The 17,673-nt window shown below is 39.3% G+C and overlaps 1 protein-coding gene across 2 annotated transcripts in view; it reads left to right on the forward strand.

Annotated features, from left to right (window-relative positions):
• Positions 1-17,673, forward strand: part of col14a1.S (collagen, type XIV, alpha 1 S homeolog) — a 107,737-nt gene that overhangs the window by 80,299 nt on the left and 9,765 nt on the right. For both annotated transcript variants that reach the window (XM_041568000.1, XM_018223924.2), the window contains exons 37-45: positions 300-353; positions 3,488-3,583; positions 5,905-5,958; positions 7,577-7,630; positions 8,698-8,751; positions 8,982-9,053; positions 11,666-11,701; positions 12,928-12,994; positions 17,409-17,597. In XM_041568000.1, coding sequence (XP_041423934.1) covers positions 300-353; positions 3,488-3,583; positions 5,905-5,958; positions 7,577-7,630; positions 8,698-8,751; positions 8,982-9,053; positions 11,666-11,701; positions 12,928-12,994; positions 17,409-17,597 — 676 coding nt within the window. The remainder of the gene's footprint in view (positions 1-299; positions 354-3,487; positions 3,584-5,904; positions 5,959-7,576; positions 7,631-8,697; positions 8,752-8,981; positions 9,054-11,665; positions 11,702-12,927; positions 12,995-17,408; positions 17,598-17,673) is intronic.

Raw genomic sequence — 17,673 nt, forward strand, 5'->3', positions numbered from 1 at the left:
GAATCTTATGAATATTATAAATATGAATCCCCTAGATTAGAAGGTATAGTTCTTGTTCAATTAGTAAAGGCACATGAATGAACTGGAACCCTGACAGTTAGCCTTTGTCTGTCTATTGCATTTACATTAAGGATCAATCTATTCCCAGTTCCTAACCAGTTCTCCAAACAATTTCTCCTCTTTTGTTGCTGGAAATTCATGGCAAATACCCTCTTCTTCCTAAACCTCCCTCTATTCTTTCACTTTATTGAGACTAAGTTTTACCAAGTGTAAATATATCCTTTATTTCTCTCTTAAAGGGCGGTGCTGGGATGAGAGGTCCAAAAGGAGCACAGGGAGAAAGTGGACGAGCCGTAAGTGTGCTATGCAATTCCATTTCTTATTGTGATTGCTATTGCCCCATGCAGTTGCACAAAATCATGTAGTCATTGTGCCCCGTTGTGTCTCATTGTTTTGTCTGATTGTTGTGTCTCATTGTTGTGTCTAATCTCCAGTTAAAGGGTTGGTTCACCTTTAACTTAACTTTTAGGGGCCGATTCACTAACTTCGAGTGAAGGATTCGAAGTAAAAAAACTTAGAATTTCGAAGTTTTTTTTGGGCTACTTCGACCATCGAATGGGCTACTTCGACCTTCGACTACGACTTCGAATCAAAGGATTCAAAGTAAAAATCGTTCGACTATTGGACCATTCGATAGTCGAAGTACTGTCTCTTTAAAAAAAAAAAACTTCGACCCCCTAGTTCGGCATCTAAAAGCTACCGAAGTCAATGTTAGTCTATGGGGAAGGTCCCCATAGGCTTGGCTAACTTTTTTTGATCGAAGGATATTCCTTTGATCGTTGGATTTAAATCCTTCGAATCGTTCGATTCGAAGGATTTAATCGTTCGATCGAAGGAATAATCCTTCGATCGTTCGATCGTACTATCTGCCCTAAATCCTTCGACTTCGATATTCGAAGTCGAAGGATTTTAGTTCCCAGTCGAATATCGAGGGTTAATTAACCCTCGATATTCGACCCTTAGTGAATTGACCCCTTAGCATGTTATAGAATGGCTCATTCTAAGCAACTTTTTGATTGCCCTTCATTTTTTCTTTTTTTTAAACTTTTTCAATTATTTGCCTTCTACTTCTGACTTTTTCCACCTTTCAAATGGGGGTCACTGACCCCATCTGAAAAGCAATTGCTCTGTGAGGCTACAAATGTATTGTTATTGCTACTACTAGTCGGGCCTCTCCTATTCACATTCCAGTCTCAATGCATGGTTGCTGGAGCAATTTGGACCCTAGTAACCGGATTGCAGAAGTTGCAAACCGGAAAGCTTCTGAAAAAAACAACAAATAACTCAAATAATAAAAAATTAAAACCAATTGCAAATTCGCTTTAGAATATCACTTCTCTACATCATACTAAAAGTTCATTTAAAGGTGAACCACCCATTAAATACATTTAGTGATTTATTTACTAAAACTAAAACTCATATTTAGCTCACATTTCTATTAAACCAAGCTTTACCACACTCCCATCCACAATTTTATCTTATTTTTAAATTAAATAACTTGGAAAAGTGGGGTCAACAAAAAACTCAATAAAATCGATCTAAATCATATCATCAAATTTTTCGGGCGAAAGCCAGCATAGATCAAGATTTATTCAAATTGTATAAGGGATGTCTGCCCTTGACTTCGACATGACTTTGGCAGGTTTGAGATGGGGTATTTCCGGATTCTGACTTTTTGCAGCTTTAGGGTATAAAAATCTTGAAAAAAAATTTTTTTCTCTAAAATTCTTTTTTTTTTTTTTTTAAATTCAAGTTTTTGACCAAAAAACCTAGAAAAAAATCTAGGTTAAGTAAATAACCCCCATTAGTAACAACCTTAGTTCAGTTTTAAAATTAAGGGGCAGATTTATCAAGGGTCGAATTGAAAATGGTCAAAACTGTCAAATTCAACTAGGGAGTTATTCAAATTCGAGTTTTGAAAAAAAATCTAATTCGATTTTCAAAAATGTATCATACTGTGGCCCTTTAAGAACTCGGATTCGAATATTTGCCACCAAAAACTTGCTGAATTTCTGTTTAAGTCAATGGGAGATGCCAGAGATCAATTTGGAGTTGTTTGCAGCCTTCCTGATATTCGAGTTTTTTTCGGAGAAAAAACTTGAATTGAGTTTTTTCAATTCGATTCAAATTCAATTCAAGTTTTTGATCGATTTAAGTCATCCGAGTTTTAAAAATTAGATTTTTTAAAATAAATTTTGATTGGTCGAATTTATGGGAGTTTAAGGGAGTTTTTAAAAACTCACACGAATTCGAAACTCAACCTTTGATAAATGTGCCTCTAAGTGTGAGCTGAAATAAAAGAGTTGCCTGTCTATTTTAAAGCCTCATGTGGTTAAGCACAAACACAAACAGACACACACACACACACACATACAATATATATATATATATATATATATATATATATATATATATGTGTGTGTGTGTGTATGTATAAAACAAACTGGCAAGAGTGGTTTTCAGTAGACAGCTAAGGCCGTGCCTGAAACAATTCTACCACAAAACCTATTGTGATTACACCACTCTCCAGATATCCCAGCCAGGCTTGACCTTTGCCTGATCTGTTATATAATATATTTTGGTTTATGGGAAACAAATGAATTCATAAAATTGAAAAATGCCTTCAATGATCACATGCATCTGCCTGCCACCTAATCACTGTGGAAACCCAATATTATGGGAATTTCCAAGATAATGGCTTCTGGATATGCAATTGAGCCTTATTTCTTTCTGGGGTGTGAAAGAGAGTGTTATATTTTCTCAGCACCATAACAAAGAAGAAATAAAGCATTCATACGTGCTTTTAAATGCAAGTCTTTTATCATGTTTGTTCAATGGACATTTTAAGGCAATTTGAGCAGATGGTAGCCTATATGGCATAAATGAGTTCATACATAGGGAGGAGAACGCCTTTAAGCTGAGGTCAGTGGGTGCACTCAACATTCAGGTCAACAGGGCAAAGCAGTTCAAGGGGTGCAAAGGTAAAAATGTACCGTGAATTGGGATCAGCAGGGCAAAGCTGAAGATACACTATACATTGAGAAAAACAGTTCATAGCAGCACAAGGGGGAGAAAGATGAAGATACACTATGCAGTTAGCGGAACAGAGCAAAGCAGTTCAAGCGGAGCAAGGATGCATAAAATATTCAGATCAGCAGGGTAAAGCAGTTCAAGGGGGAGCAAGGATGCATAACATATTCAGATCAGGAGCGTAAATCAGTCCAAGGGGGCAAGGATGCACAACATATTCAGATCAGCAGGGTAAAGCAGTTCAAGGGGAGCAAGGATGCATACAATTCTGACTTCTAATATCCTTATCCATATAATGCCATTCTAATGCTAATTCTAAGTTTTTAGTTCTTAGCGTTTCATTAAACCCAGTCTCAGAGATCCCTGACTCGGTGAACTCTCATATTTTCTCCTACAGGGACCTGAGGGGCCACGAGGTCAAACTGGTGCACCAGGTCCACAGGGTCCGCCCGGACCACAAGGTCCAAGTGGACTTTCAATTCAAGGGCCGCCTGTAAGTTTTATGTCATTCTTATTATGATACAATGTAAATTGTTTTGTATTTGTAATTGCCATCAATGCAATAGTGTAAATGGGCATATATATATATATATATATTACACAGATACGGGCATTAGTTGTAAAGTAATTATACCCAATGGCTGTATTGTATACTATATAGCATATAATTGCATCATCTGACAGTAATGTAAACTCTAATCGCTAATCATATTTCTTGATGCTTCATAAGGTTATTGCTGCCATGCCCATACCAGCCGCCTGCTTTAGCTCCCAAATCTTATGTTCCCTTGGGTCATTCAAAATAATGGATAGAGATATCGAAATTCTGATATATGGTGATTGTTGTAACAGGAGCAAAGGCTAAGCCAGGTCTTATACCCTACTGCAGTGATCCCCAACCAGTGGCTCATTAGCAGCATGTTGCTCTCCAACCCCTTGGATGTTGCTCCCAGTGGCCTCAAAGCTGGGCCATATTTTTAAATTCCAGACTTGGAGGCAAGTTTTGGTTGCATAAAAACAAGGTGTAAAGCCAAATAGAGCTTCTGTTAGGCTGCAATTCCACATAGGGGCTACGAAAGAGCCAATCACAGGCCTTACTTTGCATCCCCCTGGGAACTTTTTTCAAGCTTGTGTTGCTCCCAAACTTTTTTCACATTTGAATGTGGCTCACAGGTATAAAGGAAACCTTCAAAATAAGTGAATGTAAAATTGATGAGGGGGCTATTCTAAGTACTTTTGTAATTTACATTAATTATTTATTTTCTTTTTATTCCAAGATATTAAGGGATACATGTGCTGTTAATATGAATGACTTTTGTTCCAACATCGCCACCTGCTGGTCAGTTTCCCTCCAGTCTGACCACCAAGTAGTCAAGGAAGTTGTCAGGAGAAAGAAAGAGGCTGCTCTGATGTTCTTCTACTTAGGAAAGATGTGAGAGAGGTTCTAAATTTTTTCCTAAGCAGAAGAACTTCAGAGCAGCCTTTTTCTTTCTCCTGACAACTTCCTTGACTACTTGCTGGTCAGACTGGACAGAAACTGACCAGCAGGTGGCGCTACTGTAATAAAATTCATTCAAATTAACAGTACATGTATCACTTAATATCTTGGAATAAAAATAAAACAAATAATTAATGTAAATTACAAAAGTACTTAGAATAGCACCCTCATCAATTATACATTCACTTATTTTGAATGTTTCCTTTATACCTGTGAGCCACATTCAAATGAGAAAAAAGTTTGGGAGCAACACAAGCTTGAAAAAAGTTCCCAGGGGGATGCAAAATAAGGGCTGTGATTGGCTCTTTCGTAGCCCCTATGTGGAATTGCAGCCTAAGGGATACATGTGCTGTTAATATGAATGACTTTTGTTCCAACACCGCCACCTGCTGGTCAGTTTCTGACCAGTCTGACCACCAAGTAGTCAAGGAAGTCGTCAGGAGAAAGAAAGACGCTGCTCTGATGTTCTTCTGCTTCGGAAAGATGTGAGAGAAGTTCTAAATTTTTTCCTAAGCAGAAGAACTTCAGAGCAGCTTCTTTCTTTCTCCTGACAACTTCCTTGACTATTCGGTGGTCAGACTGGTCAGAAACTGACCAGCAGGTGGCGCTGTTGTAACAAAATTCATATTAACAGCACATGTATCACTTAATATCTTGGAATAAAAACAAAATGAATAATGAATGTAAATTGCAACATTTCTTAGAATAGAACTCTCATCAATTTTACATTGACTTTTTTTTAAAGGTTTACTTATCCTTTAAAGGTTGGGGATCCCAGTTCTACTGCAACCAATTATCAGTTAACTTTTAGTGGTCTAAAGCAGATAAACTAATGAAGCAAACTTCTGCAGGCTTCTCATTGGGATCTACCAGTAGACCTTTAGCTGGGGATCAGTAGATCTCAAGACACTCCCAACAAACAGCTCGTCTATATCACCCTCCTGTTTCATTCTTTTCATTCCGATATTTATTATGTTAAGGTTACATGAAAAACAGTTGTTTGTTAAATATAACAATATAAATTCTCTCATAAATCAATATGATAGTTAAGTTATATTTTCCATGGGACAGAATGCTTTTTATGGATGTAGATCAAAATGGGGCAACATCACCAAAAGAAGACCTCGCATTAATAAAGTATGGGCACTCCTGAGTTAGATTAATGAGAGTCACTAGATTAAATAGATACTAAACAGCAGTTGGTTATATGACTCTGAGCAAATATTACACCTGTTATTATATCCTGATGAGGATAACTAGCAAAGGCTATAATGGAGATCTGCCTAAAATTATATTTTCCATATTCTTTTCTGAAGGGTCAACAGGGTGCAAAAGGGGATAAAGGAGATGTCGGTTTTCAAGGACAACAGGTACTTTTTTTTCTGTACTTGTGGTAGGGAAATTAGTAATAACAACACAAACTTATTACTACACTGAGAGGATTATTGAGCTGGTGTCTGTATGGAACACAAATATTTATCACTAACTCCATTGATGTCATTATCAGCATTGCAAGGTGGCACAAGTCCATTATTTGTATTAATATCTCCCCATATAGTCTTGGAGTTGTTCTAACAGAGAGACACTCAGTAGCTCTTGTTCTCCATCATTCCTGCTGGTGGTTGTGATTGGTTGAAAGTAGCCCAACCACGTACTTCTAGCCCATATATTCTCTGTTCCATTATCTTCCTTGCAATATCATAGACAACAGCTCATAGGGATAGCCATGACTTCAGGCAAAGACAGTGGAGGAAAGTTTGAAAAATAACATTGCTGCAAAGGCTCCAGATAATAATTCAGCCAACCTTCTTCACATTCATGTCAATCTCCTCTTGATAAACTACAGGAGCTTGGATCAGATTGCCTTCTTAGACCTGTTAAAGGAGAACTAAACCATGAAATGGTTAAAAATGGCATATTTTATATAGTGAACTTATGGCACCAGCCTAAAGTTTCAGCTTGTCAATAGCAGCAATGATCCAGGACTTCAAACTTGTCACAGGGGGTCACCATCTTGGAAAGTGTCTGTGACACTCACATGCTCAGTGGACTCTGATTGGCTGTTGAGAAGCTAAGCTTAGGGCTCGTCACTAATTATCCAGCAGAAAATGAGCTTCCCCTGTAATATAAGCTGATGCTACAGGTTTGCTGATTATTAAATTCTGATGCTAATTGCACTGGTTTCTGTGCTGCCATGTAGTAATTATCTGTATTAATTACTAATCATCAACACTGTATATTGTGAGTGGGTCCCTAAGCTCAGTAAGCGACAGCAGCACAGAGCATGTGCAGTGAATCAGCAGAAAAGAAGATGGGGAGCTACTGGGGCATCTTTGGAGACACAGATCTTTACTGCTAAAGGGCTGTAGTTGCCTTGGGCTGGTACAGAAGCACAAAACATAATGTACAACATTTCTAGTGTACTTTTTTAGTTAGGCTTTAGTTCTCCTTTAAGGTCAGAATCAGACATAAAGGAGTCTATGGCAGAAGAATGAAATCAGTGAGACGCATAGGCTACTTTAAAATTATACCATCTCAAACAAGAAAAATACCAAAACATGGGATATCTTTCCTAGTTTGGGGCTAATAAATAAAGAAAGATATTTCTTTATGAGATGATCACGAGCAGGAGAAGAATGAATCTCCCCCTCCCTGATATAAAATAGTTGCTCTGCTCGTAGGCAATACTTTACCTTATTTGTTATACAGCTGAAACCTCGTGTGTGTAATGGAATTTACCAGATGTGTTATTTTGATGAGCGTGCAATAGTGTGTGCTAATTTTACTCATCCGATAAGAGGAATTTTGAAGTTTATGATATCTTCATTGCTCGAGGGTGGGAAGAGAAGTCGTCAGCCGCCAGCGTGGAGAACCTGTCAAGGCTTGTGTTCCAGACATCTCTTAGCAAAGTCAGTTCAGTGCTGAGCACACAGGCAAGGATTGCTGCATAAAAACCCAACGGTTCACTTCTGTGTTCTGTCTATGTAGGGTATCCCAGGAGGCTCAGGTTCCCCCGGGCGTGACGGAGCTACAGGTCCACGGGTAAGATGCCCTGTCTCACAAAAGCTGAAAGTGACCAAGTGACCTGGCTATTCTCTAACCTGTAGTTAAAAATGTAAATTCAATTATTTGCAAAATAATAATTACAAACTAACATATTCATGTTGATGGATGTAACCAACACTAACATAGTTGATAAGGTTAAAAAACACAGATACTGGTAGACCACAAATTTTCCTTGAACCATGAAGTTCACAGTGATATTGGTTTAACCCAACCCTTACTCAGCAAGGTATATTAATATATTGATTTATTGATTCAGTGGTGTGTAGCACATATGTTGGCCCGTAGTTACACCCAAATTGTTCTAAAGGATGAATGGCTTATGATACAAAGCAGAGCAAATATCAACATAATTGACCATAAGGTTGGCCTTTCATTTTAGTGCTCTAAACCCTCCTAGGGGGGCAACCACACAGCTTGGGAACGTATGGATTAGGGCAGGGCTCTCCAACTGGAGGCCTGTGGGCCGAATGTGGCTCTGTAAAGGATTTTTATGGCCCCCTGTCTGCTTAAATGCATCACCATTGTAATTTATTCCGGCCCTCTAACTTGCTTTATGAGAAATAAGTGGCCCTCTACATGTAATAGGTTGGACAGCGCTGGTTTAGGACAATGGTTTCCAAACTGTGGAGTTGAGGAGCCTAAAGCAGTTGCATGAGGGGCTATGCAGCACATAATGATATGTTTAGTTTGCCAACCTTAGCTGAAGGGTAGCAGAGTGCTGAAACCACCACCCTAAGGAGAATTACAAACATTTCTAGTGATAATTCCCACCAACACAAGGTTCTTTTCACCCCACACAAGGATTTAACCATAATGGCACATGCTGCTCTGTATTTAAGGAGTATCTAAACATTGTTACATTAGTGCCGCTCATAACTGCAAGGATTTTCTTTCAGAGATTGCAGCTATAAATTGTCTTCATTAATGCAATTTAGATAATATTTCTCTGTTTCTCTGGAGTACATCCACCTGCAGTCACTGTGAATGTTCATTCTCTAGTTATTCTTCACTTTATTTTATTGAAGTCTCCCCTTTTTATATAGGGATTGCCAGGAAAGGATGGATCGAATGGCCCCCCAGGACCTCCTGGGCAAATGGTAACTGTATATTTTTTCGTAATGTAAAAAAAAGGGTTCTCATCCTCTCTATTTAGCAATCAAAGTGTTTGGGATAATTGTATAAGTCCTAAAGCATACTGTGGGACTATTTGCATTTGCTTTTAGCAAGAATTCCCTCTCTATTTTGTGAACGCATGGTGACCTTCCGCACTCAGGGATATGAATGAAAGGATGTATTACCCACCTCCTAATATTCTCTACTTCTGCAGGGATCTCCAAGTAATCCAGGCTCTCCAGGAGTCCCAGGAAGCACAGGGTCCCAAGGTGAAAATGGCCCCCCGGTAAGAAAACTCTTTATTATAAAGAGAATATAGCATGGTTATCTCTCTGTAATAAACTTAGATGCCAGAGTGAGTCCTTTGTAGGCCATCTGTATCAGGTATTAAAGCATATGAGAGAGTGTATCTCTTAAGCAAGACAAACCTGTGAGCATAAATATAATTCTACTGCATTTGATTGTTACTGGACACCTTTGAAACTGGGGTCATCTTTTATGGGTCTCATACAGGTATGGGATCCATTATCCAGAAACCTGTTACCCAGAAAGCTCAGAATTACAAAAAGGCTGTCTCCCATAGACTCCATTTTCTCCAAATTTTAAAAAGTGATTTGCTTTTTCTCTGTAATAATAAAACAGTAACTTGTACTTGATCCCAACTAAGATATAATTAATCCTTATTGGAAGCAAAACCAGCCTATTGGGTTTATTTAATGTTTACATGATTTTCTAGTAGACTTATGGCATGTGCATGGTGATGGCATTGTGGTGCAGCTAGGGAGAGTGAAGGTCTGTAGATATAGTAGGCTGAATGTTGACACTAGGACAAGATGATGACTGTAGTAAAAGATGTTGATAATAGGGCATGCCATTGATGTTGACAAGATGGTGACTGTAGAACAGACTGTGACAGTAGGGTAAGATGGTGCCTGTAGGGATATCAAAAACATGTTCTCCCTATGCCTGTGTTGATCTCTACCATTGGCTCCTAGTTCCTACCATGTTCTAAAGACGTACAGATACATTAAATGGCTCTCAAATAGAGTGGCCCAAATGGATGTTGTGTTAAAATGATAGGGACCATAGATTGTAAATTCTTGTGGGGCAGGGATTGGCGTAAAAGATGAACAATTAAGCAGGATTTCCCAAGATGATGAAAATGTTCCCCCGATGATCTGCATTTCTTCTGCTGGAAGTGATAACTCTTTAAGTTGATTTCAAATGTTTAGCTTGACTATGTATGACTGGTAATTTTCATGACTTAGGTCATAGGTTTTCAAATGGTAGGGTTGTCATATCAGCTCCAGAAGCAGTGGAGGGGAAGTCCATAAACACAAGAAAAGTTAGGGTAGGGTATTACTACTGATTTTCTTTAGTAGATCTGCCTAGAAGCTCATCCTGAGGACCAATAAGGGTAAACTATGACATTTTGTTTTATATTCTTTTAGACTATAAGCTCTAATGAGCAGGACCCACTTTACTTCTTGAATTAACCAGTATTTGTATGTTATATGTATGCTTGCTGTATACAGCCTTCTGTTGCACACCACTTCATAAAAACATGGATAAGGAAAATAAGGATGTCTCAAACACTCTCATTTTTATATATATATAAAAAAAAACTATTAAAACAAACCCCCAACCACGAATGCCCATGATTTACTAAAAAATCAAAACAAAAAAAGCATGGGTGGGAAAAGGCGCGACAAAATTGTGAGACTTGTTCGAATTTGTTGATAGAAAAGCACAACTTTTTTGTGTTGTTGCACAAAAACCAACATCTAAATGCCTGAAACCCTAGAACAGTGGTCCCCAACCAGTAGCTTGTGGGCAACATGTTGCTCCCCAACCTCTTGGATGTTGCTCCCAATGGCCACAAAGCAGGAGCTTATTTTTAAATTCCAGGCTTGGAGGCAAGTTTAAAAACCAGGTGTACTGCCAAACAGAACCTCCTGTAGACTGCCAGTCCACATCGGGGTTACCAAACAGCCAATAACAGCTCTTATTTGACATCCCCATGGATCCCCATGCTTGTATTGCACCCACAAATCCCTTTTTACATTTAAATGTGGCTCACGAGTAAAAAAAACGTTGTGGAGCCCTGCCCTAGAAGATCACAAAGGAAAGAAACACCAATTGTAAAAGGGACAATGCCTGAATGCCTGAAGCCAACGAGTAAATCTAGATATCTTAGAGCAAAATATAGAAGGCTTTTCAGGCTGGCCAGTGTTAATTTCAAAATTCTTTCATGGAAGGTAAGAAATGTGGGAGACCTGGTTGCTACCGGTGACTGGAGGAGTTGGGGAAGGCTTGACTTGATTTAGGGCTGATTCATATGGTTAGATAACAGTTCTTTAATTGTGTTGCTGTCCTTCTATGGTAGCCTCCTGAGTAGGCAAACTGGATATGTAAATTGGCTGTAATATATTTATTAGGGATGCACTAAATCCACTATTTTGGATTTGGCCGAATCCCCGAATCCTTTGTGGAAGATTCAGCTGAAAACCTGAATCTGGAACCTAATATGCATATACAAATTAGGGGACGGAAAGGAAAAAGTGGAAAAAATTGTTTACTTGTGATAAAAAGTCACGTGCCCCCAATTTGCATATGCAAATTAGGATTCGGTTCGGCCAGGCATAAAGATTCTGCCGAATCCTGCTGAAAAAGGCCAAATCCCGAACCGAAGCCTGGATTCAGTGCATTCCTAATATTTATAGCCTACTGGGAATAAATGTTGTACAACGACAAGCCAGTGAGGGTGCCTGCAAAAAGATACAGATATAACATTAGCTTTGCTTATTTTTAATTGTTGAAACTGCTCTAGTGAATGTAATTAGCATGTAAAGACTTGTACCTATTGTGCCAGTTTATTTCTATTTTCGTTCTTTTTAGGGGCCTCCTGGTGTTAAGGGGGAAAGAGGTGAAAGGGTGAGTATGTTGCCAATATATAAATCCAGTGCACAAGCCCAGGAAGAACTTTGGCTAGTAGAGAATGAAAAATGTGTATATTTAAAAAATGACATAAGCCCTACTATGACATAAAGTAATTGAATAACAGAAGTTAGTTACACATTGTAGTCTGTATACTATGGGGAATAATGTGGCACAGAAGAGACTGCACACTGACATCTTTTATACAGGTCATGGCCTCCATCATTATAAAATGTTTGCAGTCATTGACATGCTCAGTTTCAAGGATTTGTTTTATAGGTTATATATGTTTTTTGTATGCTACATCCTTATAAATCACACACACACACACATATATATATATATATATATATATATATATATATTTTTTTTTTTATATATAGCACGGGGTTGCCAAATTCTTGGATGTGCATTAGATGGTCAAACCATACACTTGGGGGCAGATTTAGCAAGGGTCGAATTTCGAAGTAATGGGAGTTTTTCTGAACTCCCTTAACTTCGAAATTCGAATAAAAAAAAAAAAAGAACCAAAATGTATTTAAAAAATCAAAGTTTTTTTCTGCGGGTGAATAGGCTGTATTCGAATCGTTCCAATCGAAGTAAGATCGCGTTTGATCGAATTCAATTCTAAGTATTTTCAAAAAAAAACTTAGAATTTGACTCCAAAAAAATGAGCTTTTATTAATAAATTTAGAATTTGATGGGATTTTGAAATAACTCATCAATTCGAAATTTGAACCTTGACAGTGGCGTAACTACCGGGGGAGCAGGGGGTGCAATTGGGCCAGGGCCTGCCCCCCCTCAGGGCCCCCCGGCAGCTCACGCGCCATTGGATTCATGCAGAAAATAGCGTACGGAGGGGGCCCCCGCTGCAAGTCCCATGCCAGGGCCCGCCCCCCTCTAGTTACGTTACTGACCCTTGATAAATCTGCCTCTTAAAGTAGACCTTGCACTAGTAAATTATGGGCACTCCTGGTCTATGGCATCTTACAGCAGCCCCTCTGGCATTTGTCATCACCCACATAATACCAATCTAGTCTAATTCTGACCCTGTGGCCACCGAACCTCAGTGTTAGACACAGGGTGGGAATGGCAAATGGACAGCAGCGAATGTAACACCTCCCAGCATCGACAACAGGTGAAATATACAAAGTGGAATACAGTAAACACAAAAACATCTTTATGTTATAATTTAATCTCGATTCCTTATCTTCTTGCTGCAGGGGGACACTCAAGCCCACAGTGTGGTGCGCTCCATTGCCCGCCAAGTCTGTGAACAGATCATTCAGAGTAAGTACTGTGTCTGTTATATCAATGGACGTTCATGGTAAAGGTTAACTTGCTTAGAGTTCTCTGCAAATTGACATCCCAAAAACCAATTGAGGCTCTGATATTAAAGAAAAGGAATAACATGGGTTACAACTGATGGAATATTTGAAACTAAAATATGCCATTGCTTGAGTAGGGGTTAAAGTGGACCTGTCATCCAGACATAAAAAGCTGTATAATAAAAGGTATTTTCAAATTAAACATGAAATCCAAATTCTTTTTTTTTTTTTTATTAAAGCATTCATAGCTGTTGTAAACTCATTTAAAAAATTCAGTTGTCAATCATATATCTAGGGATGCACCGAATCCAGGATTCGGTTCGGGATTCGGCCAAGATTCGGCCTTTTTCAGCAGGATTCGGATTCGACTGAATCCTTCTGCCCGGCCGAACCAAATCCGAATCCTAATTTGCATATGCAAATTAGGGATGGGGAGAGAAATCGCATGACTTTTTGTCGCAAAACAAGGAAGTAAAAAGTGTTTTCCCCTTACCACCCCTAATTTGCATATGTATTCGGCCGAATCTTTTGCGAAGGATTCGGGGGTTCGGCCGAATCCAAAATAGTGGATTCGGTGCATCCCTTCAAATATTGCCTGCCCCTCCTTTATGCCTTAGGCAATTACTTTCACTTTCCATTCAGCACTTCCTACATGTCACTGCTCTCCCCACATTCCCCCAGTTCTCTCCACCATTTAATTGTGTAGCCAGGACATGGGGATGGACATCAGGTCCCCCATTCTGGTGCACAAACAAGATTCTGAGATGATACAAGACTTGTCTTAATATCATTTGTCCACACAATGGCTCCTGCCTGCTTGTTATAATTATGAATTCCCAGACTGAAAGAAACGAGATTCAAATAATTTATATGGTGTAATTAAAGTTCATTTTGCTTGACTTAACATGATAAAATAGGATTTTGAATAATTTTTTTGGGTGACAGGTCCCCTTTAAACATGGGCATTTTTAGAGGGAACTGTATTGGCCACTGGCTTCTTTTGTAACAAAACTGCTGGTTTTTAGTTTCTTTTGTTCTCTGTGGGATTAGCAGTTCCTCTCTGCCATCGTCATGTCTTGTTTCTCCCTTTGTACTTCTAAAGACTCAACATGAAACTACAGGCAGAGGAAATAAGAGATGCACTGACTCCGTCATTTTTGGATTTACCTAAATACCAAACCTAATACTTAGATTGTGAGTTCCGCTCACTGATGTGGATGATGAACGGTCTGTGTATAGAACGGCGGAAATGTGTCAGGGTGAAATAAATAAAGGTTAATAATGATAATAATACAAATCTCAAATTGGCAAAATCAAGATTGGAGTTTATTCCACGGAACATCTACTTGTACATAGACGTCTCGTCTTCAGTTGTCCTGCTTTTAGTCATAAGACAGCGAGGCTCAAGGATTCAGCTGAAACACAATCTCGTAGGAAGTGCTGAAATTCAGATATTTTCCCTGATACAAAAAAAGGTTTATGTAAACTTGGCATTAAAAGATCGGTACAGGTATCCATTATCCCAAAACCCATTATCCAGAAAGCTCCAAATTACGGGAAGGCCGTCTTCCATAGACTTTAATTAATCAAATAATTCATAATGTTAAAAAACGATTTCCCTTTTCTCTGTGATAATAAAACTGTACCATGTAATTAATCCCAAGTAAAATATAATTAATCCTTATTGGAAGCAAAACCAGCCTATTGGGTTTATTTAATATTTACATGATTTTCTAGTAGACTTATAGGGATACTGTCATTTCCCAAAATGAATCAGTTAATAGTGCTGCTCCAGCAGAATTCTGCACTGAAATCCATTTCTCAAAAGAGCAAACAGATTTTTTATATTCAATTTTAAAATCTGACATGAGGCTAGACATTTTGTCAATTTCCCAGCTGCCCCTGGTCATGTGACTTCTGCCTGCACTTTAGGAGAGAAATGCTTTCTGGCAGGCTGCTGTTTTTCCTTCTCAATGTAACTGAATGTGTCTCAGTGGGACATGGGTTTTTACTATTGAGTGCTGTTCTTAGATCTACCAGGCAGCTGTTATCTTGTGTTAGGGAGCTGTTATCTGGTTACCTTCCTGTTGTTCTTTTGTTTGGCTGCTGGGGGGAAAGGGAGGGGGTGATATCACTCCAACTTGCAGTACAGCAGTAAAGAGTGATTGAAGTTTATCAGAGCATGACTTGGGGCAGCTGGGAAATTGACAATATGTCTAGCCCCATGTCAAATTTCAAAATTGAATATAAAAAAATATCTTTGCTCTTTTGAGAAATGGATTTCAGTGCAGAATTCTGCTGGAGCAGCACTATTAACTGATTCATTTTGAAAAAATTTTTTCCCATGACAGTATCCCTTTAAGGTATGAAGATCCAAATTACAGAATGATTCCTTATCTGGCAAGCCCCAGGTCCCGAGCATTTTGGATAATAGGTCCCATAGCTGTATATAGAACAGTTTGTCTGCTTAGCTCAGTACAGGGCAGTGGCACCCTCTTGTCCAACTTACTTCAAAATCAAGAAGACTAATATGAAGTTGCTGCTAAAACTGACGTTATTCTATGTTCTTCTGAGAAGGGTTCCACTAGATCTTGCAACAATGTTGGTGGGATTTGCTTCCATTCATACATAAGAGACTGGGCACTGAGGTTGGGAATCAGGCCTGGCTCACAGTTGGAGTTCCAATTCATCCCAAGGGGGCTCAGCTTGGTTGAGGTCAAGGCTGAATGCAGACCAGTTATGTTCTTCTTGACTAACTACAAGCGAACCAACCAAATCAGTGAAAACCAAATGAATTTATCCAAAAATAGAGAATGAAAAGTTGAATGCCAAAGTAACCCCATCCTTAAACGCTAATAGAATAAACGAAGACAGGATGAAAGTAGAGGCTTTAAAACACTAGAATCGTAATACAGGCATTGGTTCTGTTTTCTGGAAACCAGTTATCCAGAAAGCTCTGTATTACAGGAAGGCCATCTCCTATAGACTTAAAAACAATTTCCTTTTTCTCTGTAATAATTAGGGATGCACCAAATCCACTGTTTTGGATTCGGGCAAACCCCCGAATCCTTCGCGAAAGATTCGGCTGAATACCGAACCGAATCCTAATTTGCATATGCAAATTAGGGGTGGGAAGGGGAAAACGTCTTTTACTTTCTTGTTTTGTGACAAAAAGACACAATTTCCCTCCCTGCCTCTAATTTGCATATGCAAATTAGGATTTGGTTTAGCCAGGCAGAAGGATTCGGCCGAATCCCAATCCTGCTGAAAAAGGCTGAATCCTGGCTGCATCCCTAGTAATTATAAAACATTACCCTGTAATTGATTCCAGCTAAGATATATTTAATCCTTATTGGAGGCTAGTCTTATTGGTTTAATTAATGCCTAAAGGTGGCCATACACTGGCCGAGTCGGCAGCTTATTGGCCCGTGTATGGGGCCCCGCGATGGGCTTCCCCGATCGAGATCTGGGCGAAAGTCGGCCAGATCGAGATTGGGACTAAAAATCCCGTCAGATCGCGGCCACATCTGTACGTTGATGTGGTCCCACGATCCGACCGCCCGTTACTATCCGTTAGGATCCGATTGTTGGGTCCTAGGGCCCACGATCGGATCAGCTCGATATTGCCCACCTCAAGGTGGGCATATCGGGGAGAGATCCGCTCGTTTGGCGACATCGCCAAACGAGCGGATCTCTCCGTGTATGGCCACCTTAACTGATACTTTAGTAGACTTAAGGTATGGAGTACAGAAAGATCCCTTATACAGAAAACTGCAGGTTCAGAGCATTCTGGAAAACAGGTCCTATACCTATACAAGCCATATTTATGGCCATTATATTAGATTAGGTTTTTAGAAGCAGCAGCTAGAAAAGATCTCAAATGCGGTTGTATGCTGCCCTTATCCAGATGGGCTGATATCCAAAGAGACTTAGAGAGCATTTGCCAGACACTTATAAATTTAATTTCAAAACTATCACCTTTTGGCAGGGTGAGCTGGTATTGGCACGAAGCATTCGTTCTTTTCCTTTTAAGAAGGCAATGAAATCTGAAATAACATTCCTGCGAGTTTCATTTCAGTAGCACAGAAAATTCTGTAGGGTAGAAATACATTGCTAATCATCTGATATTAATTCTTATTGAGGATAAAAGTGAGTGAGAATGAAAATTATTTTATATCTACAGATGGGATAGAAGAAGAAAAAGAAGTATTATGGCTCAGCTTGAAATAGTTCGCTCAGTCTGTATGAATGGATACTCTGCAATACTATATGCCTCTACATAAAAAATAGCAAATAATGGCAGATGGATTTAGATGTTTGCATGTCATACCTCCGAACATTAAATACATTTAACTTTGTGTTTTGTTTCCCTTCAGATCACATGTCCAGGTTTAATTCTCTCTTAAATCAGATACCAAGCCAATCTGTATCAGTCAGGGCTGTACCAGGGCCACGGGGAGAACCTGGAAGAACAGGGCCAGCAGGTCCTTCAGGAGAACAGGGATCTCCAGGAAGAACAGGATTCCCCGGAAATCCGGGACAGCCAGGAACCCCTGGAGAAAGAGGCAAGTGTTACAGAAAACAGGAGTCCCTGTGGGGACTGTAAAGCCTCCCCTGTGCTGAAAAAGAGCAAGTGGATGG

The sequence above is a fragment of the Xenopus laevis genome, chromosome 6S (assembly GCF_017654675.1).
Source record: "Xenopus laevis strain J_2021 chromosome 6S, Xenopus_laevis_v10.1, whole genome shotgun sequence".
Classification (NCBI taxonomy): domain Eukaryota; kingdom Metazoa; phylum Chordata; class Amphibia; order Anura; family Pipidae; genus Xenopus; species Xenopus laevis.